This window comes from Oncorhynchus mykiss, chromosome 20 (genome assembly GCF_057628025.1).
Source record: "Oncorhynchus mykiss isolate SJ-2025 chromosome 20, ASM5762802v1, whole genome shotgun sequence".
Classification (NCBI taxonomy): domain Eukaryota; kingdom Metazoa; phylum Chordata; class Actinopteri; order Salmoniformes; family Salmonidae; genus Oncorhynchus; species Oncorhynchus mykiss.
In genome coordinates this window covers 39,916,406-39,942,300 of record NC_143041.1, presented here as the reverse complement: position 1 = coordinate 39,942,300, position 25,895 = coordinate 39,916,406, and the positions used below count along the sequence as shown (strand labels likewise).

Genomic DNA, 25,895 nt, shown 5'->3' with positions numbered 1-25,895 from the left:
ATGCTATTTTTACATAACCATAACTGAAAAATATATATATCTTTAGACATATTGTAAGTGAAATTATTTCACAAAATAACAAAAAATATGGTTGTTGCTAAACATAGCATCCTTGTCCATGAGCTTAACTGTCTGTATTATATTATCAATGTCCTAACTATAACATCACTGGAACATTTCATGAACAAAAGCTCAGAAAGGAAGTCGACCTTTATTGGAAAAAAGTATTGCCATGATAATTAACATAGATATTCAAAGATAAGTTAAAGCTTCATATTTGCAAAGCACATCAAAATAAAGTTTCATTTAATCCCATTGCATCATTTGGACCAGCTTTAGTGCATCTCTATAATTGTACAAAATAAATGTATTCTAGACATCTGACACCAAATAAGGCAAGCATTTATCATGGTCTATCATTTATCATGTTCTAGCCTTTTTCATGTTCTAGCATTTATCGTGTTCTATCATTTTTGTACGGTAAGACTCAAACATTCAACTGCAGGATGCAAACGTATACTCCTATTTTGTTCCCTTTATTCTGTTATAAGCATCTTTTTTTTTTATTTTACATTGTACACTGTTGGAATTCAAGTCGTTATCTTGTTCACAAAAGACACTTTTATTGATCCAGTTGCTTTAGAGCGCTGGTTTTCAGGAGGGGTTGTTAGGTAAAAAGCATGATTTTTTACATTTACTTAATATGACTAAACCTGAGAGGTTTCACAAAGACTGCCAAAGCAATGTATTAAGGAACACATCCTACAGGGTGGCTGTATAGACTTTTGAACGAGCTTGTGCAATGAAAATATCCTCAAAGGTCAAGGAACAATGGTGCATTCATGACAACCCTAGAAATTCTAGCAAACAAAAGAAAAGTTGACATTTGACATTTTGGAAATACATACAGAAGAACGCAATGTTAAAAATAAAACTCAATTTTTGCAATAGAGATCTTTAACCTTACAATGATTATCCCCTATCACTCATTATGTCAAAACATCCACACTATAAAATAAATAACACTTAACATACCTAGGCAAGGTACAAGACATTCAAAGCAGAAATATTCCCTTTCTTCTCTTACATTAGCGCCCAAATACCTACAGCAGTGTTCTAACATCACAAATAAGACTGAGCCCAGTTCCTTCCATCCGGTACAGCAGACCAACACAAACAGGAAACGGGCTGGTAAATAGCAGGTGTAAGATTTAAATGGTTTAGAAGAATGTAATGTTGCGTCATTGGTGCCCACAACGGGTTGTGTCTGAAGCAGAGCGGCAGACACTTGAGCAGCGTCATCGTTAAATCAAATCATAAAATCTAATTTTATTGGACACATACTGTAGCATACCTCTCTAACCATGTGTAAGGAGAGGAAGACGAGGAAGTGGAAGAGGACGAGGAGGGGGGCAGGCCAAACAGACTCAGCTCTTCTCCTCCTGCTCACGCATGCGACATCCCACAGCGGTGATGAGGGCTGCACCCTTGCCGCTCCCGTCCTCAGAGAGAAAGAAGTTGACATTGCACTTAGGGGCCAACTCTTTCACTGTCTGGTGCATGATCCCCGAGAAGCTGTGAATGGATAGAAAAAGACATGGTTGGTCTTGCATAACACACTTAACTTTGTTCATGCTATTGTTACACTGGAACGTAAATCAATGAAGATGTAGAACTTGATAAACGAGAATAGAACGAAGATGAGCTATACCATTTTTATTTTATAACTGCAATAAAACTACACAACCATTGCTGGCCCATACTCAACATTCACCATAATATCATTGTCAACTCGAATAACTCAGTCAATGACTGTGATACATGTTATTACAAGCCAATTGCAGTCACATCATTATTACTCACTGTGGATGAAGCTTGTAGAGCGTTCCGTCCACCCCCACGGTGATGTCCATTTGGTCCAGCCCGCGGTTTTCTCGTATTTTGTCGACGACGGCGGCCATTCCAGCTCCACAGAGCTGGGCCGCCCGGTGAGACACTGTACCACACACCTCCTTGACAATGATACTGTCATCACATGTGCTGTCCAGACCTAGCTGCTGCAGAATGGACCTCACCTGCAGTAGCGCCAAGCGGTCACTGGGGGGAAAATGGAGACATTTTGTTGAGACCATTGCACAACAAAAGGTAGTTATGACACAATCAGTTACCATTTCAATCGCAGATTCAACATGGCTGCCAACCTTTCAATCTGGGAGAGGAATTTAGTTTCGAAAATGCCTCTGGTCTTTAGGGTCTCTGATATCTGCCCTCTGAAGAGGAAGCCACGCTTCGTCAAGTCGATCAGGATGTTTCGCACAATCTCCCCTAGATACATACCGCTGCACATCTTCTCATACCTGAGATGAAGAAAAAAAACATAATCAATTAGTATATCTAGATCTCTAATAACAAGACTATTCAATATCAAATAAAGAGAGAGCAGCCCAGTCACCTCTGCTTGCCAGGGTTGAGTGATAAGTCATCCACAGCTCTGTCATATTCTGTCCTGATGTCATCCAGACAGCCGTTGTCCCCGAAGGCGCCCCACTCCATGTTGACACACATCCTCCCCACATCTCCCTCCACCGTCTCAATGTTCCTCATCTCCTCCATGTAACAGGCGTTGCTGCCAGTTCCTGAAACCACAAACCATACATGTTGTTATGACTGTCCTGTGATGATCACAATGGGTCAGATCAGCTTGGCAATGATTGACAATAACCAGACCTTCTCTCACCCACAGAATAGGGGAAGAGGGAACTGGGCCGGTTTGACAGGTCACACACACCCGGTTGTAAATTGCAGGAAGAAGGTGGGGCTCTGTCTCCCCCTTTAGTATCAACCAAAGGAATGTCTTTGCTTCACAGACAGTTTTCACGCCAAAAAAATCGAACACGGTCAAAAGTGGATACTGGAACAATATTTCTAACATAACAATGTGGGGAATGGTCAGTGATTCCATAAACAAATTGTATGGACAAAATACTGTAACTTGGAAAGTGTATCCCCTTTATCTGTCAAGTTTCCATCCAATACGTTGTACATATAATATGAAACATTTGTTAAGATTAGAATGTGATTTTAGGAGGGATAAGAGAATCTATGTCCTATAAACTGTTCATAGTATGTAGCCACGCCCCGAATGAGGTCAGAGAGCGTGTCAGACTGACAGAACCGTCCCCTTTTGACGAGAGTGCATAAAAGGATTGGCAACAGAAAGTAACATTAGACCAAGAAAGACAGGGAGTTGCAGCCCACGTCTAAAGTGGTTTCAACGTTGAATCTCAGAGACCAGGAAATGTGAGCCAGGAGCTACATTTTTGAAATGGTTGGAATTTTGGACCTCAACACGAGGTAAAGAAATAATCTCACGAGCTGCAACTCTTGTCCATTGTGGTCCAAATCCTGAATACCAACACAAGGGGTAAAACAAACTCCCGTCTCAGACAATCACTGTTACATCTGATTAGCTGTCCTGAGTCAAATATCTCAGCCTTTCAGAGGAGGGCTGGTTCCGACCAAACACAATAATAATAATAATAATAATAATAATGATGTTCTGTAGTTGTCTAGATATAGGGACATTGTTACTCTCGCAATCAGCTGTTATTCTGATAATTCCTACTTTCACTTGTCCTCTCCGTCACTCAAATCTATATTGCCTTGGTCTAGAATTAGTTTTGAAAGTACTGCCTTTTGCCAGGTGCAGGAAACAAAATGTACATCATAGAAAATAAATCGATACACCTGGACACTGTCGAGGGCTCCACAATACTTTGCGAAGACACAGGAACAGTCAACAGTGTGTGCGTGTCCATTTCCTGCCCATGCTCTATCATTGGGCAGAAACCATTTCGAATCAGCATTATAGAAGTGTCTGAAAACAGATGACCAACCTGCAATTAGGCCAACCTCACAGGTGGCTTCTTCATATGCACATGTCATCATGGTCCCAACCGTGTCGTTCACTACTGCCACTACGTCCAAGTCAAACTCCTGAAGTAAACACAGATGTAAAATCACATGTACAGGACGTCTTTGGGAAACATATGCAATGGGGAGATGAGCAGAACTGAATTTATAGAAATACCACTGACAAATATTGTATCACAACTTTATAAATCATGGTAAAAACAAACAAAAAGAGCTGCCTCCAGCAACTTTTGATTGTCAATATATGCCCATAAGATCTCAGCTTGTATATATTATATACCCAAAGAACAGCCACTTACAGCAGGGGCCTTCGTTATATCTAGGGCCAAGAGATTTTCCTGCTCAGGTCCGGGCTGAGGTTAAAGAATCATGCCACCTCTCCACTTACCTCTCTCCGTTTAATCCCCTCTCTGAGAAGCCCCACAACATTCTCCCCTTCACAGTCAGTGGCCTTGAATCCTTTGGTCCAGGTGACCAGGATGCCCTGAACACAGACACAGGGATGTTCTATTAGTGATTCACACACACACACCGACACACACACACACGCACTGTGTCAAGATTTAGAGGTTTGTTGGACACTCAATAAATAAATATATTAGCTACTATCTTTAGAAAACATGCAACAGGACAAACAATGCACTTCTTTTGAGCCTAATGAAGAAAATCGGCACAACATTTAAAATGGGGATCCTGCCTTAGTTTTGAGAGTAATCTCTCTCTGTAATATATATATATTGTTGAGGGCTCCACAATACTTTGCGAAGACACAGGAACAGTCAACAGTGTGTGCGTGTCAGACGTTTACATACACTCAATTAGTATTTGGTAGCATTGCTGGTAAATTGTTTAACTTGGGTCAAACGTATCAGGTAGCCTTCCACAAGCTTCCCACAATAAGTTGGGTGAATTTTGGCCCATTCCTCCTGACAGAGCTGGTGTAACTGAGTCAGGTTTGTAAGCCTCCTTGCTCGCACACGCTTTTTCAATTCTGCCCACAAATTTTCTATGGGATTGCGGTCAGGGCTTTGTGATGGCCACTCCAATACCTTGACTTTGCTGTCCTTAAGCCATTTTACCACAACGTTGGAAGTATGCTTGGGGTCATTGTCCATTTGGAAGACCCATTTGCGACCAAGCTTTAATTTCCTGACTGATGTCTTGAGATGTTGCTTCAATATCAAAAATGTTCCCTCATGATGCCATCTATTTTGTGAAGTGCACCAGTCCGTCCGACAGCAAAGCACCCCCACAACATGATGCTGCCACCCCATGCTTCACGGTTAGGATGGTGTTCTTCAGCTTGCAAGCCTCCCCCTTTTTCCCTCCAAACATAACGATGGTCATTATGGCCAAACAGTTCTATTTTTGTTTAATCCGACTAGAGGACATTTCTCCAAAAAGTACGATCTTTGTCCCCAAACCGTAGTCTGGATTTTTTATGCCGGTTTTGGAGCAGTGGCTTCTTCCTTGCTGAGCGACCTTTCAGGTCATGTCAATATAGGACTCGTTTACTGTGGATATAGATACTTGTGTACCTGTTTCCTTCAGCATCTTCACAATGTCCTTTACTTTTGTTCTGGGATTGATTTGCACTTTTCGCACCAATGTGGAGACAGAACACACCTCCTTCCTGAGCGGTATGACAGCTGCGTGTTCCCAAGGTGTTTATACTTGAGTACTATTGTTTGTACAGATGAACGTGGTACCTTCAGGCATTTGGAAATTGCTCCTAAGGATGAATCAGACTTGTGGAGGTATACCATTTTTTTTCCTGAGGTCTTGGCTGATTACTTTTGATTTTCCCATGATGTGAAGCAAAGAGGCACTGAGTTTGAAGGTAGGCCTTGAAATACATCCACAGGTACACCTCCAATTTACTCAAATTATGTAAATTAGCCTATTATTTTCTGGAATTTTCCAAGCTGTTTAAAGGCACAGTCAACTTTGTGTACGTAAACTTCTGACACACTGGAATTGTGATACAGGGAATTATAAGTGAAATAATCTGTCTGTAAACAATGGTTGGAAAAATGACTTGTGTCATGCACAAAGTAGATGTCCTAACCAACCAAAACTATAGTTTGTTCACAAGAAATTTGTGGAGTGGTTGAAAAACAAGTTTTAATGACACCAACCTAAGTGTATGTAAACTTCTGACTTCAACTTTATGTATGCATGTACACTAATATACACACACACACACAGACACACACACACACACACACAGCAATGAGCAAGTTGTGAACAATATGTCTGAGATGTAAAAAGCTGATGAATGGCTGATTACTTTACACCTCATCCGACCCCTAGTTTAAGAAACCTTGCTGTAAAGGATGCAGTCAGCTCACCGCATCCAGGCTGGTTTGTCTACACGGGAACGAGAAGGTGAAGCCCAGAGGCAGGCGGGTGTTCTTCATGCCCATGTAGTCCAGGAAGTCAGATATGCACTGGACAATGTGGTCAAAGAGCTAGAGGGGGGGGGGGGGGTGGAGGGTATGTTTCAACAAGCACATGTTACATTTACTTAAGTTACATAGGTAACAAAGGTTGGCTGTTAGAATGTGCTTAATGCGTGTTCTATTATTTCTATGGAAATATAATAGAAGCTGTTGCCTTTTGCCTTTTCTAATGTGTGAGAAAATGTTTATTGTTTTGGTACAGAATGAGATGTCCATACTCTATTGAAAGTCCAAAACGAACTCACCTCCTCTCCGGTCCCCTGCATCACCTCCATAGGAATGGCATATATTTTGTTATGCATCTCTACTGTCCGTCGCTTGCCACTACGGATCTTCACTAACAGCACTCTAAAGTTTGTCCCTCCTAAATCCAAAGCCAAGAAATCACCCTTTTCTGGAAAACACAACATAAGAATACTATCTTTAATTAAACAAAATATTATTGGATTTTCCATTTCATTTATGAGGCGATTAAGAAAACATAAGTGATTATAAATGGTTCATAAAAGCTTATGACAAGTCTTACAATGCATTGTACTTGTTCACTTTATGTAAAGTGTTACCACTGTCATAGCCAATTGAAATTAGGGCTCAGACAAGCAGTGTGTTATCAGAGTTTAATCTCTCATTAGAATTGGATTGATTTACATCAAGGTGTGGGAGTGTTGTGCAATAATTGTGCTAGTCTTAGAAACACATTGACCTTAATCAGGGCACTGCAAGAGGGGCTGAGCCAATAAAATGCACAATGTAATGTCCTTACATGGAAAGAGGCCATCATTATACAGCAGTGTGGCAAAGCATTAAGGATCTGTCAACCTGTTGATGTGGTTCTATACTGCATGGAGATCTGTCAACCTGTTGATGTGGTTCTATACTGCATGGGGATCTGTCAACCTGTTGATGTGGTTTTATACTGCATGGGGATCTGTCAACCTGTTGATGTGGTTTTATACTGCATGGGGATCTGTCAACCTGTTGATGTGGTTCTATACTGCATGGAGATCTGTCAACCTGTTGATGTGGTTCTATACTGCATGGGGATCTGTCAACCTGTTGATGTGGTTTTATACTGCATGGGGATCTGTCAACCTGTTGATGTGGTTCTATACTGCATGGGGATCTGTCAACCTGTTGATGTGGTTCTATACTGCATGGGGATCTGTCAACCTGTTGGTGTGGTTTTATACTGCATGGAGATCTGTCAACCTGTTGATGTGGTTCTATACTGCATGGGGATCTGTCAACCTGTTGATGTGGTTCTATACTGCATGGGGATCTGTCAACCTGTTGATGTGGTTTTATACTGCATGGGGATCTGTCAACCTGTTGATGTGGTTCTATACTGCATGGGGATCTGTCAACCTGTTGATGTGGTTTTATACTGCATGGGGATCTGTCAACCTGTTGATGTGGTTTTATACTGCATGGGGATCTGTCAACCTGTTGATGTGGTTTTATACTGCATGGGGATCTGTCAACCTGTTGATGTGGTTTTATACTGCATGGGGATCTGTCAACCTGTTGATGTGGTTTTATACTGCATGGGGATCTGTCAACCTGTTAATGTGGTTCTATACTGCATGGGGATCTGTCAACCTGTTGATGTGGTTCTATACTGCATGGGGATCTGTCAACCTGTTGATGTGGTTTTATACACAGCAGGCAGACCAGAGGAAGTGTAAAATTCCCATTGAGTTATAACGCATGTCAAATGTAATTCATCTCTAAATATTTTGTCACAGAGCTAAACCACTGTGTTCAACAGGTAGAATCACAGCCCGGCTAACTAGTTTCAACACCAGTTGAACTTTTCTTACCTGATCCATCCGGTGTGCTGCGTACATATGTGGGCCACATCTTGACGGTGGCGCTGTCATGGGTCTTTTTCCCCAGGCCGTTCTGGATCTCCGTTCTCATCCTCTTCTTTACCTCCAGCAGCTGGTCATTGGTCAGTCTGAACTCATCCAGGGTCTCTGTGATCTGACGACGCTGGTCGGCCAGCCGGTAGGCCACGGCGGTCACCATGGCAGCGCCCTTGGAGCTGCCACTCTCTGAGAGCAGGAAGCGGACATCTGACTCGGGAACTAGGCGGCGGACGGTTTTGTGGAGACGCCGGGCATATCTGAGGAGATGGGCAGGGAGATTCTTAGTCAGACCAAAATCCTGACCTTAGACTCTCACGTGTAACTCAACCTTTCATGCAACTCAACAACTCAGACTTTTTGCTCGAGTACTTAAAATATAACGTTGATATCTGTATCAGTGTCTCTTTTTTCAAAGTTCATTATAGTATACCCCTAAACCATAACAGAATCACATATCTTCAAATCAAGGTACACAATTAAGATTCACAATAAGAGCTAGGTACATTATGCCTTGTATCCAGGGGGCCCTCTAGTGGTATAGGCTATTCACTGTATCCACAGGGCCCTCTAGTGGCACATGCTAATCACTGAATTCAGGGGGCCCTCTAGCGGTATAGGCTAAACACTGGATCCAGGGGGCCCTCAAGCGGTATAGGCTAAACACTGCATCCAGGGGGCCCTCTAGCGGTATAGGCTAAACACTATATCCAGGGGTCCCTCAAGCGGTATAGGCTAATCACTGTATCTACGGGGCCCTCTAGCGGTATAGGCTAATCACTCTACGGGGCCCTCTTCTGGTATAGACTACTCACTGCGGGTGCATCTTGTAGAGAGAGCCGTCGATTCCCACAGTAGTGCGAAGACGAGGATTCCCTTTGTTGTCCTTTAGCCTGGAGAGGATGCCACCCAGAGTGGCAGCAATGAGGTTGGCTGATCTATGGGAGACTATGGTGCATACGTGCTGCACGGCGATGCAGTCATCTGCAGATGGTTCTACACCTAGGCGACCTAGGATCTCCTTGGCTTTGGTAAGGCCTTCTTTACTCCTGGACAATGACAGGTACCGAGAAGGGATGAGCTCAGTGGTGGTAAATAACATTAAAAGGTGTACAGTAGTAGTGTGCAGTCTTAAAACATGATACAAGTCGTCTGGACACAAAGGAAAATATAACTGATTGACACCTACTTTTCAATGGCAGAAACATGTTTTGTTTCAAATGTCCCTTTGGTAAGAAGTTCAGGGGTTATCCGACCCTCAAACAAAAATTCTTCTTTGGCCATCTTGACCAGGATGAGTCGCACAAGTTCGCCCATGTACATCCCACTGACCATCTTCTCAAACCTGGAGAGAAAAATATACAATGCATTACTAAACACTGAGAGAAAAGGCAACACGTAAGACAACAACTACTACCTAAACACTAGACTGATATTTTCAAGTCTTCAAGTCACTCGGTAAGATCTACTTTATAGTTTAATAATAACAGCAGACATACAGCTGTTTTCCTGGATTCAGAGATCCCCGGTCAATCTCTCTGTCAAACTCTGTGCGAATGTCCTCCAGCATCCCATTGTCCCCGAAGGCTCCCCACTCTGTGTTGATGCACATCCTGCCCTCGTCTCCCTCCACCAGGTCAATGTGCCTCAGCTCCTCCATGTAACAAGCATTAGTACCTGTGCCTGAGATGACATACCGAAGCAATGGTGAGGAAGAATCTGCCTTCAACTATTTGCAACACTGATACACAATGTTACAACACTGTACACAGCCAATAATATAACATTTGAAATATCTCTATTATTTTAAAACTTTTGTCATGTTTACTGATTGTTTATTTCCCTTGTGTTTGTTGTCTATTCCATTTGCTTTGGCAATGTAAAACATGTTTCCCATGCCAATAAAGCCTTTCAATTGAAAGACTGTTGAGTAGCTAGAGGTAAAGACTCATAATACTGACAATGAAACAGCCATTCTGAATGAAGGCGGCAAATGAATGCCAGGCTGACCTATGACAACCCCCACTTCACAAAGCTGGTCGTCATAGCCACAGGTCATCATGGTTCCCACTGTGTCATTAACAACGGCCAGGACATCCACATCAATTCCCTATAAACAGTGTTGGCTGCAGTTTTAATTTACAGCTGCATGTTTTAAAATTCTGTTGTATATCCAGAAATGAAGGAGAATGAGGAAACACCAAGAGACAACATATTAGTAGCGAGAGTACTACTTCCTGTATATACAGTGTAGCTTTGTATATTCATGATGCTCCATTCTTGTGCGTTTTACTTTATTACTTGTGTTACTCTATTTTTTTTAAATAAAAAAAAATAATAATTTAAACCTTTAAAAAACTTTTTTAAGCGGAATATTTTTATTTTAATATTTTTATTTTCATTTCACGGTAAAGGCTACACCCGTTGTATTCGGCGCTTGTGACAAATAACATTTGATTTAAGAGTGTAACCAATGAGCTTCAGCCCGACTTGAACAAAACTGGGGTAAAAGGATGATAAGAAGGGAAACACTGAAATCCAACAGCCCTGTATCTCTCTGTTGGGAGGTAAGTGGATGTCCTACCTATGATGATACCAACTTCACACCGCTGGTCATCAAAGCCACAGGTCATCATGGTTCCAACTGTGTCATTGACCACTGCCATGATGTCTGCGTCATAGTCCTGAAAAAAAGCACAGGGTTACAATTATACAACCGTGGTGCAACAGATTTCTTTCTAATCATTGCTTATGACTGAACTTCATTGTCGTTGCATCAGGCAAGGATGCTTGAAAACATCAAACCTACCCCACGCTTTTTGATGGCCTTATTCAGAAGTGCCACAACGTCCATTCCCTCAACTCCACTGGCTTTAAAGCGTTTAGTCCAATTGAGCAAAAAACTCTGCAACAGACAAACAGGAAGTTAGGCTAAAGATGAATGAGCTATAATATATGAACAGTCTTTGAAACGGATACTCTTAGGTGTACTGTCCTATTGGTGTGTTCATTTTGAATCCCAGCCCCCTGTCCCTGCAGGAGGTCTTTTGCCTTTTGGTAGGCCGTCATTGTTCTTAACTGACTTTCCAAGTTAAATAAAGGTTAAATAAAAATAAATAAATAATTCTCTCACCTCATTTAGTTTGGTTTGTGCACAGGGAAATGAAAAGGTGAAGCCAACTGGAAGCTTCTTGTCCTTGATATTCTGCTTCTCCATGAAGTCACCCAGGCACTCTGCAACATGGTCGAACAGCTGCAAAAGGAAAACAATTCAGTGAGGGATATTTATCTCGAAAGCAATGTATGGACAAGGAGAGACTGCAATACACACTTTGGTTGTGTTTCCCTTGCCACTAGGCTTTTAGGGCTATCACTGACGCACTGAAAATGATTAAAAATCATTGAATAACGAAGTAAGCTTTAAACAGCATTTTTTGTTGTTGTTCGGACCCGTTACACCTTATTGTTCATTTTAATCCTGCCCACAGCACCCAAGTAATCATTTTGTAATGCCCATGGTCAACTTGGTTTGACATTCAATATCTCTATGGGGCTAGTTAGGGACAATCAGTAAATTACACATTGTACATGGGGCAATATTTTAAAATGTCAATAGCTTCAAATGTCAATGACTTAAAAACCTCAAACCAACTATAAAATTGTAGAAATTCAAATATTGAAAGCATTTAATGAGACAACTAGAAGGTGTGCAACCTGAAATGATTGTCTCATTTACATTGTGCAATTTATTGACGGTCCCAAACTATCTCCAGGGATAGGCTATCCACAGTCAAACTAATTTTCGCACCCCAGCTAATTGGCAACATAATTGGGCTAACTCTTCCCACCTGCGAACACACACAAGAGACACCGACATCAAACCACACCCCGAAATCACCGCTGTGAAATATATTTTCAATAACAACATTTTTTCCCAGCTGTTTGAAGCTGGTGTACAAAACCGAAAGTAAAATACGCAAAAACAAAACTTAAGAACTAAGCACAGAAATAGCACACAAAGAACCTATCTACAGCCGCTTAGACTTGCTTTCAATGCAAATGACATATCTATAACATATTTCTGTGTGAATTTGATCGGGTTTCCCAAAAAGTTGCATATTGCAGTTTTAAGTCTACTTATCTCAAGTCTGAATCGGGCCCTTAGACATTTACATATGGTTTGAGTTTGAAAGGTACTCCGTACCTGAGTGCCGCTGCCATGGATAATGTCCTCAGGAGTGTCATAGACCTGGCTCTCCATCTGAACCGTCTGCTTCTTCTCATGGGACACCTTTACTCGCAGGATGCGGAAAGCCGAGCCTCCCAGATCCAGAGCAATGAAGTCCCCCTTCTCTGTAACAAGCAAAAACAATATGGATGTGTAACGTTCGTCGCATCTTCAAATGCATTTTATTATTATTCTGTGTTCCTCTGTTTTATGTACAGACGGAGGATCTTAATTTGAGCCAGTTTGCTACAGCTGGAAAATAATCCTGCAGCAACAGGAAATGTGAATTATTGTGTGGATTATAATGAATCATCATTTTTTTTGGTAGGGGTTGATGCATTGCAGGAAAATTCTCCTTCAACAGGGTGTTTAAATTAAGATCCTACATCTGTACTTTGTCTTTCTAAGAACACAACCAAATAAATGTTACCCTGGTGGGATAATAAAGTTAATATAATCTAATCTAATGTGGACACAGCAAGAACATATGAGCCACTGGCCCATGGTATAGGTATGTAGGTTATAAATGTAGTTCTACAGTCACATTCCACAGAGACTGAACTCCTTGTGTTGCCCATGCCTGGGTTGACTATCCTTGTGTTGCCCATGCCTGGGTTGACTATCCTTGGCATTGCCATGCAAGAGTATATCAGTTTGGCTAAAGCTCCTGGCAACTCTTGCCAAAACTCCGCTCTCCTGGGAATGAAAGACATTGTCAAACTGTCTTGAGAACATGTTACAATTAAAGCAGTAGTACTTTATGGGCATGACAACTTCTCCTTTGAAAACCAACAGAACTGAAAAGTAAAAAAACAAAACAAGAGGAAATGCAACATTTGAACCCTAAAGGCCTACTGCATATATGATCTCTTACTCCATTCACAAGCTAATACCCTGACAGTGTGATGTATGCCACATTTGCTGTGATTTACTTCAAAGTGATTGTTTGACAGGAAATGCTTTTTTTAAATTTATTTTTTTACATCCAATCCTAAAACACTGAGTGCAGACAGATTAACAACCTAATTCACCCTACTGCTGTCGCCTGACAACAATAAATCATTGCTAGGTTGGCTATCAGCTAGTTTTCACAGTCTGACAAATTGGTCTTCTGATAGGGGAAAGTGAGAAAGCTTCAACGACCACTCGTCTCTGAATTGCGCTTTCCTGATAGGATGTTAATAGATACTTTTTAGCCTACCAGTAGTTGATTCATTAGATAATGATTGCACTAAACAGTTGCACTAACTTCAGTCAGCGTAGCGTTGCAACATTAGGCTATGTCAAGAGGTAGTCAAACCCATTAGACTTCCTTAACTGCTTGCTTCCTTGTTAATAAATGAACAAATATTTAAAGTGTGAATGACAGCAGAATTCAGCAGCCTGGATGTTACTTATTAACACAGTAACAGTAGGAGTCTTAAAGGAGCAGCTATACTGTATTTACAATATCCATCTTTATTAGTATCGTATTACTTACAAATGAAGACGCTGAAAATCACATGAAAGTATAGATGGCCTAGTGAAAAGCATTGTTTGAAATCTAATTCTCCACTCCCTTCCACAATTCCCTATGGAATAAATGATTGAAGGAAGTACCATGTCACTGACCGCAGGAAACATTTGTGTTGCCGTAGCTGATAGACGTATTCCATATAGTTGATAACACACAACACATATAGTTGATCATGTTGACCATGCTCACACATACAGTGGGGCAAAAAAGTATTTAGTCAGCCACCAATTGTGCAAGTTCTCCCACTTAAAAAGATGAGAGAGGCCTGTAAATAAATAAATAAATAAATACTTTTTTGCCCCACTGTAGCTCCCCAAGCTAATGCCTATAGGCTTCAGCTCAATGGCTTACCACAATCTTGTGGCACACAGGAGACCCGGGTTCCAACCCCGCCGGTCGCACACATAACACAGCCTTCCACCGAGTACAGGCGGTAGAATCAGACACTGACTGCCTGTAAAAATCTGGAGGTGGGATTATGTGTAATCTATGATGTAATCACAAGCTTTTGATAGGGTGCTGCAGGGCTTGAATATAGAATGCTTACACGCTGCAGCAAAGGCAGATTCTACCATGGTTACATGGCAAGCTTGTCGCTGCAGTAGGCCTACAGCAATTCAGACGACAACAGTTCCTTCATCATTGAATGAATGCATTGATGAACCCACTGGATGCTTCATTTGTCAATTTGAAACAGTTGATCAAAAAATGTATCAACCTTCTGCTACTATAGATTAAGACACACCAGTTGTCACCAAATTCTAGCAAAGTTTACAAGTGTTGGACACAATAAGATGCAATTCTTCATGAATCAAACATTATTTCAACTTGCTGTATCAGGAACATCAGATAACCCTTTTCATTAAAATGGTTTGATTTGAATGTTGGCAGATCGAATGTGCTGCCAACTCATATTGACCTGCCCTGAAAGATCATAGGAGAATTGATGAGGTGAGATGTATGAGATTGTGTCCTTTAATATTGGTAAAATTAAATGTAGGTTGTACTGAGGAAATCAGATCCTCAAATGTTTATTGTGACTGTAACTCTAGCCAATGAGAGAAAAAAACTGAAACAATGCCACTTGACCATCTGGGGTGTAAATCATTCCACCAATTCTGTTGCAAAGCGTTTCTTAAACGAAAGCAAATGGAATGAAATGGCGAGGGACTTATCTGAATTTGTCCAATAAAAACTCTAATTTTAACATTTCAGGCTAATGATTACACCCCAGGATTCTTTCTCACACCTAGATGCGTAGAGATGTACGATCTTCATTTCAGCAGTTTCTCACAGCAGGAAAATAATTCTGCAGCAGAGGAAATGTGAATTATTAATGGACATTTTTGTCGGGGTTTATAAATGTTTTGGTTGAGCTAACCTATCATATAAGGCGTAAAAGAAATGCCTGAAAATAGTTCCCCTACATCCTGGTCTTGACAAGAAGAAGAAAAAAACTGTTGGGGGAGGTTCTCTTCTGCACTGTTCAACCAATCCAGTAAATGTGGAGGAGGAGTTAAGATGCAGTGTTGCCTTGTTAACGTCCAAAAGCTGAAGTAGCGTCACATGGGCTGCGTTTCAAAACTCATAAAAGACAGACCCTCCTCCACTCACCCTCGCCTTATGCCCTTGGGGAATCCCCGTGGCCATCTTTGTCGTTGGTCCAAATGATTAGCCAAGCAAGGGAAGTTGGCAACATAAGCCCCTCAGCCCTCGTTTTTGATCGAGTTTGCGAGTGTACAATTATGTTCACTACGGGCCTGAAACACCCCATAATTCAATTCGTGATGACTGTACATCCGCTAAGAAAACTCAGCCAAAATTTAAAACCAACATTAATATGGAGAAGTCAACATACAACTGTAAATAAGTTAGAAATTGTGTTACTAATGCACATGATGACTCAAACACATATGATAACAGTAGATGTTTTTGTTTGGTTTAGCTTTTGGAAACGATAACTTGCCAACATAACTTTCCCTGACATCACACTCATACATCAATTTACCCGATATAGTAGGATAACTAACATTCGATGTCTGTGGATGCGTTGTCTTCTAGCCAAGATATGAAGTGTAATCATAATTGAATGTCGCGCATATAATGCACACACACAACAGTTCCATAATGACTGAAAACACAACAGTGGGATGAACGAGTGACAAATTTCCAGGCAAGAGTGGTCCATTTAAAATTTATTTATTCTTCCCTCGCTCCTTTCCCTGCAAGTGTCAACTCGTCAGACGTCATAATACGTTATCAGAGGTGTCCACTTAATTTGAGGGCTGAGGGGAGAAGGTGTGTCTTAAGTGTTTGGAATGCAGCTTGTTGGGGGACTCAGCAGAGGTCAAATCAAGTCTGATATTCTAAAGTGGAAATTACGAACTTTAGAAGCCTTTTTTAAAGTTTGAATACACTACAAGTTTGTATTTCCTGGTGTGCAGTAAATGTCCTGAAACTAATTAAGATCCTACACCAGTAACTGTACAAATCTTTAACATGTTACATCTTGTCCCCTTTAAAGAAAGGCATACATTTCCCACAATTCTTCTTCATCTGAATATCTATGCTCACCTGAACCGTCGGGAATGGACCTGACGAAGGTGGGCAGCATCTTGACGGTTGCTGTGGGGTTGGTGTCCTGGCCCAGCCCATTTCCCAGCTCCATCCTGAAGCGCTTCATGATGTCCAACAGCGTCTCGTCGGAGAAACGCATGGCGTACAGGTACTTATCGATCTGAAAGACATCAACACATCATCATCATCAATCACTCATGGCTCACATCAACACCATTATCCCAGAAACCCTAGACCCACTTAATTTGCATACCGCCCCAACAGATCCACAGATGATGCAATCTCTATTGCACTCAACATTGCCCTTTCTCACCAGGACAAAATAAACACCTATGTGAGAATGCTATTCATTGACTAAAGCTCAGCGTTCAACACCATAGTGCCCTCAAAGCTCAACACTAAGCTAAGGACCCTGGGACTAAACACCTCCCTCTGCAACTGGATCCTGGACGTCCTAACGGGCCACCCCCAGGTGGTAAGGGTAGGTAACAAAACATCCGCCACATTGATCCTCAACACGGGGGCCCCTCAGGGGTGCGTGCTCAGTCCCTTCCTGTACTCCCTATTCACTCATGACTGCATGGCCAGGCACAAGTCCAACACCATCATCAAGTTTTCATATTACACAACAGTGGTAGACCTGATCACCAACAATGATGAGACAGCCTATAGGAAGGTCAGAGACCTGGCCATGTGGTGCCAGGACAACAATCTCAACGTGATCAAGACAAAGGAGTTGATTTTGGACTACAGGAAAAGGAGGACCGAGCATGCCCCATTCTCATCGACGGGGCTGTAGTGGAACAGGTTGAAAGCTTCAAGTTCCCTCGGTGTCCACATCACCAACAGACTGTCATGGTCCAAACACACTAAGACAGTTGTGAAGAGGGCACGACAAAGCCTATTCCCACTCAGGAAACTGAAAAGATTTGGTATGGGTCCTCAGATTCTCAAAAGGTTTTACAGCTGCACCATCGAGAGCACCACTGGTTGCATCACTGCCTGGTATGGCAACTGCTCGGTCTCCGACTGCAAGGCACTACAGAGGGTAGTGCGTACGGCCCAGTACATCACTGGGGCTAAGCTTCCTGCCATCCAGGACCTCTATAGCAGGCGGTGTCAGAGGAAGGCCCTAAAAATTCTCAAAGACTCCAGCTACCCTAGTCATAGACTGCACGGCAAGCGGTACCGGAGAGCTAGAGTCTAGGTCCAAAAGGCTTCTTAACAGCTTCTACCACCAAACCATAAGACTCCTGAACAGCTAATCAAAGGGCTACCCAGATACCTCTTTACGCTGCTGCTACTCTCTGTTTATTATCTATGCATAGTCACTTTAACTACATATACATATTACCTCAATTACCTCGACTAACCGGTGCCCCCGCACATCGACTTTGTATCGGTACCCCGTGTATATAGCCCCGCTATTGTTATTTTACTACTGTTGTTGAATTATTTGTTACTTTCTATTTTACATTTTTCACTTAACACATATTTCTATTAAAACTTCATTGTTGGTTAATACCTGTTGTATTCAGCGCATGTGACAAATAAGGTTTGATTTGACAACCACCTTCTTCTTGAGGGAAATGTTTTATTCAGTTTAATCCACTCATCATTCATACATCAACATTCAAAACATTAAGATTATTTTATCTGCTTTCTCCTTGAAAGGGAACACAATGGGCTCACAAACGACACCAAAAGTTACAAAACATTCAAGTAATACTAGTAATTCAGCTGTCCTTTTACATACTGGGCCTAGTGACATGAAGGCCACACCTCTGACCCTTAATCTTGGGAGAGTGAGCCGTTCTCTCTAAAGCCTTTCCACATCTGTCCTTGTGAATGAAGGCAGCACTAGTGAAATAAAACAGGAGTTTATTTGAGGACAGAGCTCTATTGAGCTACCTCGAGACATTCCAGTAACGAGCTAGACAGTACCGGTCTGTAACAAGAGGAATAAAACTGAAAGGAATTTATGTGAGATATAAAATGATTGGGTTAGCACTAACTGTATAAACTTTACTATTCCAATGCAGGAAATATAAAAAGCAAGTCATGATGATTGTCATACAGAACATAGTCAGCATTGCTATAAAAAAATTAGCAACACACACCATACAGTGCCTTCACACCCCTTGACTTTTTACACATTTTGTTTGTGTAACAGCCTGGTTCAGATTGAGGAAAAAAAAATAAAACAAATATATGCAAATATTGTACAATCCAGGTGTGCAAAGCTCTCAGAGACTTACCCAGAAAGACTCAAAAACGGTCCTCGCTGCCAAATGTGATTCTAGCATTTATTGTCTCAGGGATGTGAATACTTAAGTACATTTTCAATAAATTTGCTGAAATGTATAAAAACATGTTTTCACTTTGTCATTATTGGGTATTGTATTTAATACATTTTCTAATCAGGCTGAAACAAATCAACATTGTGGAATAAGTCAAGAGGTATGAATACTTTCTGAAGGCACTAAATATATCAGTCATTTAAGAAGAATGCGTGGAGTTCCTGTTCCAGTGGTTAAATATTACACATATTTCCTGTTCTAACCATTTCATCAGCCTTGAGATTAGGCTGATGAAATTTGGTAATACGTTTTTTTTTACAAACATGTAGTATTATTTATAGTAGTTTTGTAGACACAATTAACCCTGTAAAGAATGCTTGGCATTGACTAAAAATGGCTGCCTGTTGAACCTTCATTGCACTGTGTTCAGAATACCGTTTGAGAGTTTAACCTGATAACCAAATGTAATATGGGTGTGTTTCTCTAGCCACAAGCTAAAAGCCTTCGAGTATGCCAAACAAATATTTAGATATGTCAATGTTTTTTTTAAACTACCACAGCACACATCGCAATAAAGGAGTGAGGATATGTAAACTTAGCTTTCACTGGTGACTTTTTACAGTCATCACATTGTTTCCTGTTTCCTAAAGATGTAGAATGGGAGTGTGGCCTATTAGCACGTAGGACATATTCATCACGTAAATGAGTCAGTACAAATACACACAATCTATGTGATACCTATGCCGCATTCCTTATCCTTGATCATATTGCACATACTGTAAAAAAAAAAAGTGAGAGGATATTGCACAATTAAGGAAGATTGGATTGTACAACACCTAAATGTTTTAGATTCCTTTCTAGAGTTGCGTCAATTGAGAACACATGGGTTCTCTTTCTAGCAGTTTCCTACATTAACTGAGTTGATGAACAAAACAGCAGATTTAGAGGGGGAAATAATTCTAAAAAAATGTTTACTTGCAGCTGACCAAACACGTAAAAGCACATACATCTTTTGATCGCTGTTTTGGCCTGTTACAAAACACTAGTTGAGCCCAACAACTTGCAACGGAATGTTTCATTAATTAGCACTACAAGTCATGCAGCAGCACATCTCAGACATCCACACAAATAACCTTCAGAGAATATATAACCTGTACCTCGCTGTAATTTGTTTACACGGATGTGCCAGAGAAATCTAAAGATGTTTGATACTTCTGAATAATTGCTGGTTTTAATCTAGTGACATTACATTTACCACAAGGATATAGGCTTGCCAGCTAGAGTATGTACTTGCTAGCTTTTCTTTAGGCACATTTGCCACTAACACACCCTAGCCAGTAGTCCTACAACAGCCAAGAGAGGAGGTATGGGGCAGTTCCAACATGCACATTCTCAACGTTTGCATTCCTTTCTCTCTCAACAATGACAGAGTGAAATCATTACAGCAAGGGCCTCCAGGAAGCTGGTGGAGGCAATGTCATTCGGTGGCTGAAATCTGACCCTCTGCTCATAAGAGGTGGGTAGCTTTAGATGCTCCTGACCTCTCACAGGGTTAGAGTTACCACACCCTACACATTCATTCACAACAGACGTGGAAAAACCCGTGGCCCACTGCTCAGGGCAGCCCACATCCTGGTTTCAAGGACATTGCATTGGTACAGACAAGATGCCCTGACCAACACTGTAAACGCTGCTGCACGCTATCACAACACAGGGAAACGTAACCATGACTCTAGTCAGAGAGAATCTGGGGGCACTCGATAAGCCCAGGGCTTCAGATTATGTCACATTTTGTCACATGGCCCTGAGCTCTGTGCCTCAAAGCTGTCCTATTTTTAGGAGGAAGGTAGCAACAGCTCTTCCTGCTGTTGCAAGGTCCCTACAGGGCACTCACCTTTTTGACTTTATCATCCTTCAACTCAGTGAAGAAGTAGGCCAGAAGCTGTGCTGCGATCATCCTGTCCACCGATGTGGTGAAGGAGAAATGGAGAGCTAAAAAAAGGGAAATCCCTATAGTCTCTTCTCACTGGTGAGGAGGTTAAAACAAGCTCACAGTTTCAAACAAAGCAGTCATGTATGGGGCTCCTACACAGATCAGTACTATCGCAACACTCTCTCCCTGGGTCCAGGAAGTCAGACTATGTGGAGTAAGTTTAGCTTGCATGAGATGCACGCAGTAGGGGGGCCGGGATGGGGACTGGTTTAAGCCCTTCCTTCTGCCTGTGCTCTGATTGGCTGAACTGCTGAAGCCGGGGCCTCCCGGGCAGAACCCAGCCGAAAGGGTGGCTGGCTGGCTGCCTGCAGTACACACTCTCTTTCACAAGAACATCGGGTGGGGGAGGAAACGAGGAAGTAGAGGAGAGAGGAGGAGGGGAAAAAGAGAACCGGTCTCAATCCTTTTTTTTAAACCAACAGGCATGTTCAGCACGTTGCTGTGGTGATGGCTCATAGGGGTTAAACAGTAGGCAGGGAGGGGTTAGGTTACGTTGAATTGTCCTTGCTCTTGGGTTGAGCCTGTATCACTCGAGTGTCCTCCTCTGACCCCCAAAGCGTTTTTTCTCTTTATGTTGTCAGGGAGCTCTGTAAGCTGACTAATATATTTCTCTGGACTGCCCCTACTGGAGGCTGCTGCTGTCTGTTACTGCACTGCTGCCTACAATGGGCAGTGGTACAAGCTGCCTGAAGGACACTTGTAGGGTGTTGTAAAGGTTTAAGATGTGGCTTAGAGGTCCAGTTGTGTTGCAATGGCAAAGCAACTGACTGTATGACCACTACAAATTAATAATACGTTTGATTTTCAAATATACACAAAACAGAGAAAAAAAACGAGTTTTGTGTATTTTGGTAAGTCTGTTGTTAACAATTTAGAACGTCTCCCTGCTAAATAAGGAATTCAGGCTGAATCCAGGTTACGTTTTGTTCTCTGTCTCACACACAGTGAGTGGTGTGTATAAATGGATGTGGTTCAGCTCACGAGGGTCAAATGACACACCCCTGACGTGTGCTATTCTCTGGAACACGAGTCCTCTATCCAACCTCTCCCCCACACCTCCCTGCAATCCCTGTAATTGAGCAGGAGGGATTGTCACTGCATTTGTCTGGTAATTGCAGAGCTACCAGGGGAAGTTAAGTCATCAGAGGAAGTTAAGTTCTCTCTCACTCACTTCTTTTGAACAAGGTTCAGGGTTTCTGAACAAGGTTCAGAGTTTGCTCACACACTTTCTTTGGACACTGTGCTAACAAACCTTAAAACGAGCTTCAACGCCCTACAACACTCCTTCTTTGGCCTCCAACTACTCTTAAAATGCTAGTAAAAGTAAATGCATGCTCTTCAACCGATCAAGAGCCCGCATCCGCCCACCCGACTAACATCACTACTCTGGACGGTTCTGACTTAGAATATGTGTATAACTACAAATACCTGGGTGTCTGGTTAGACTGTAAACTCTCCTTCCAGACTCACATTAAGCATCTCCAATCCAAAAATAAATCTACAATTGTCTTCCTATTTCGCAACAAAGCCTTCTTCATTCATGCTGCCAAACATACTCCCGTAAAACTGACTATCCTACCGATCCTTGATTTCGGCGATGTCATTTACAAAATAGCCTCCAACACTCTACTCAGCAAATTGGATGTAGTCTATCACAGCATTGAGTTTGAGTTTATTTTTAATTTTTACAGGGACAGTGCACATTAATCAACGTTTCAGTAAAAGTGCCGGTTTTAGCCAGCCGGCTAATTTTCAACCGCAGTCCCTGGGCAGGTTATTAAAAGCAATTACAATATAGACAATAGCAGCATAGAACAAGCAAGACATAGCAACATAGGACAAGCAAGGCATAGCATACAGACAGAGCAACATAGGACAAGCAAGACGTAGCATACAGACAGAGCAACATAAAACAAAAAGCAGCAAGACAAAATTCATAAAAGCAACAAAGTGTTTCCACACCTCACAAGTTACAGACAGCAGACAACATGGAAAGCGGCAACACACAGCTAGGGACCATGTTCACAAATCTGATTGACCTTTAGCCATGTCTTCATGTAGTCTATCACAGCGCCATCCGTTTTGTCACTAAAGCCCCATATTCTACCTACCTCTGCGACCTGTATGCTCTCGTTGGCTGGCCCTCGCTACATATTTGTCGCCAAACCCACTGGCTACAGGTCATCTATAAGTCTTCGCTAGGTAAAGCCAGACCTTATCTCAGCTCACTGGTCACCATAGCAACACCCACCCGTGGCACGTGCTCCAGCAGGTATATTTCACTGGTCATCCCCAAAGCCAAAACCTCCTTTCTCCGCCTTTCCTTCCAGTGCTCTGCTGCCAATGACTGGAACAAATTGCAAAAATCAGAAGCTGGAGACTTAATATCTCCCTCTCTAACTTTAAGCATTTGCTGTCAGAGCAGTTTGCCGATCACTGTACCTGTACAAAGCCCATCTGTAAAAAGAACACCCAACTACCTCATCCCCATGTTGTTTTTGTTGTTGCTCTTTTGCACCCCAGTATCTCTACTTGCACATCATCATCTACACATCTATCACTCCAGTGTTAATGCTAAATTGTAATTATTTCACCACTATGGCCTATTTATTGCCTTACCTCCCTAATCTTACTATATTTGCACACACTGTACATAGATTTTTCTATTGTGTTATTGACTGTACGTTTGTTTATCCCATGTGTAACTGGGTTGTTGTTCTTGGTCGCACTGCTTTGTTTTATCTTGGCCAGGTTGCAGTTGTAAATGAGAACTTGTGTCAACTGGCCTACCTGGCTAAATAAAAGTGAAATAAAAATAGAATTAAAATATATTTCAGAATTTAGAAATAGTGATAGAAGAACAGGTTGACGGGAGAAATGTGTGTGTGTGGGGGGAACGTTAGAGAGAGACAGAGACTGAAAGCAGGGTAGAGAGAGGGCTCCAGCACACCTGCTGAACTCAATCATCGGTTTACAATGTTAAAGACAATGAAAGCAGATCTGTTACCATGTAGTTAACGCTTCAGTATTCACAGAAACCTAAATCCACTAGGCTTGGGTTTTCCATCAATACTAATAAAACAGGGAATTCATTCAAAATGTTAAAACGTATTACTCAGCTATAGTATACTATAGAGGCTGAGGTGTGATTGTTACATATTGGATATGCATGCACAGACACACAACCAATCAACACAGACTTCACAAACATAAAGTGATTTCCTGTCAGTGGCAGTTTCAGTTAGAATCACCATGGTGACAACCTAAATGATGTTTACACAGTAGATAACGGAGAGGAAATGATCCTCCAAAGAGCTGGGATGAGAAGGAATTCACACTGAGCAATAGAATGGGATTTTGATCATGTGCAATGTATGAGTCACGTTTTATGAGGTGACCATTCAAATATTCACTTTATTTTACAGCCACACATAGAGTGAACAGTTTGAACCTGGTGGGGAGAAAATCACAATAATATGTGTCCCCCTATGCTGGGGTATTCATTTTAGATTAAAAAAAAAAAATATATATATATATATATATATTAATATTATATATATTATTTTTTTTACAGAAACGTTGAAATACTAGAAGTAATACTGTAACACAAATAATTTGCATTATACTTGTATATACTTGTCTATTGTCACATAAGTGATTCAGTTCGAGTGGTCCACAGAAGGTCAGTGGTGTTCATCAACAAAACATCTTCAGGCAATGTTGTGAATAAGCCATGTACATCAATTTTCATACAAATTATCCAGCTCCCAACTTTTCTATCGATCACACAGCTAATGCCTTATGTTCCTGTCCAAGAATCCAATTAACAAACACTCACTACGATATTAAGCAATGGCTTCAGTTGAATTTGCTTTATTCAGCTAACTATAATGCACATTCATGATAAGCCTAGCATATCCCTCCACTTAATGAGATAGTTGAGTGATACGTACAGTAGGATGTGGTAAAATATCTGCATCATCTCTCACTTCGTCTATCTTCAATCTCTTCATGTTCTCCGTGGTTGAAGGAAAAGGGAAAGTCTTCTCCTCAATAAGATTAGGTAATCTCAAAGTAAATCAGTGCTACCAACTTGTTCCTCCAGATAGGATTGGCCGGGATTTGAGAGAGGGTGATTCATTATATAATCAAATGGTGACTATGCTACTTTGCCGGGCCCAGTGTGTCTGCAGTCCTTCAGAATCACATATCTATGCTAATTCGCCGGGGCCAGGGTGTCTGCAGTCCTTCAGAATCACATATCTATGCTAATTCCCCTTGTAATACTGTATTTCTAACTGAAAGCTCTTATTGTTACAACATGAAAAAAAACAAGACTACTGAATGAATGCACCCAAATATCTTCAGCCAAAGGAGCAACAAAGGCTTCATTAAATCTGCCAGACACCTTGCCTCTCTTTAGAAATGCACAAATAAATCACAGGTTGGCCCAATGCCATCTAGGGGACCATCACAATTCTTAAAATAGTCATAATCATCCTATACATTGAGGGGGCATGTACAGTATGTAAGTACATAGTGCTGTTTACATACTGGTTTTGCGAGTGTGACCTACAGCATGCAGCAGCCCCTAAACCTGAATGAGCTGAATCATTAACCCAGGAGGCTAGGTCGTAACTAGGACAGAGAGGGATTACCGTGAGCAAGGTTTTCCCTCTACTACTGTGTATGGTCTTATGACGTAGCATGCAGCAGCCCTGGTTTAACTCTTCTATTTAATCCCACTAGGGGTCTAATTTAGCCAGCATACAGTTGAAGTCAGAAGTTTACATACACCTTAACCAAATAGATTTAAACTCAGTTTTTCACAATTCCTGACATTTAATCAGAGTAAAAATTACCTGTTTTAGGTCAGTTAGGATCACCACTTTATTTTAAGAATATGAAATGTAAGAATAATAGTACATACAAGCTGAAATAAATCATTATATTTCTTTCATCACATTCCCAGTGGGTCAGAAGTATACATACACACTATTAGTATTTGGTAGCATTGCATT

General features: G+C 41.5%; 1 protein-coding gene across 2 annotated transcripts; it reads right to left on the bottom strand.

The window, feature by feature from the left end:
* Positions 1-192: 192 nt before the first annotated feature.
* On the bottom strand, positions 193-24,991 carry LOC110499407 (hexokinase-1). Of its 2 annotated transcripts, none has more exons than XM_090213065.1 (18): positions 24,828-24,991; positions 16,579-16,741; positions 12,465-12,613; positions 11,394-11,513; positions 11,070-11,165; positions 10,845-10,944; positions 9,760-9,943; positions 9,450-9,605; positions 9,076-9,309; positions 8,216-8,520; positions 6,641-6,789; positions 6,285-6,404; positions 4,322-4,417; positions 3,897-3,996; positions 2,453-2,636; positions 2,202-2,357; positions 1,864-2,097; positions 193-1,575 (listed from the first exon to the last, which is right to left on the bottom strand). In XM_090213065.1, exons 1-18 carry the CDS (start codon positions 24,885-24,887, stop codon positions 1,428-1,430), a joined length of 2,754 nt encoding a protein of 917 aa, XP_090069191.1. In that variant the 5' UTR covers positions 24,888-24,991; the 3' UTR covers positions 193-1,427. The 2 variants fall into 2 exon arrangements, with proteins under 2 accessions (XP_090069191.1, XP_036812149.1); XM_036956254.2 differs by lacking the exon at positions 24,828-24,991 and adding an exon at positions 20,776-21,190.
* Positions 24,992-25,895: the final 904 nt, after the last annotated feature.

What these genes read in the sequence shown, in the direction of transcription:
- LOC110499407 (XM_036956254.2), bottom strand. Translation starts at nt 20,838, where the DNA reads ATGATCGCAGCACAGCTTCTGGCCTACTTCTTCACTGAGTTGAAGGAT. An exon ending in CTCTACAAGATGCACCCGCA is followed by an intron (nt 8,521 to 9,075) that starts GTGAGTAGTCTA and finishes CCATCTCCTCAG; the next exon opens with ATATGCCCGGCGTCTCCACA. An exon ending in CAGCACACCGGATGGATCAG is followed by an intron (nt 6,790 to 8,215) that starts GTAAGAAAAGTT and finishes TGTGTTTTCCAG; the next exon opens with AAAAGGGTGATTTCTTGGCT.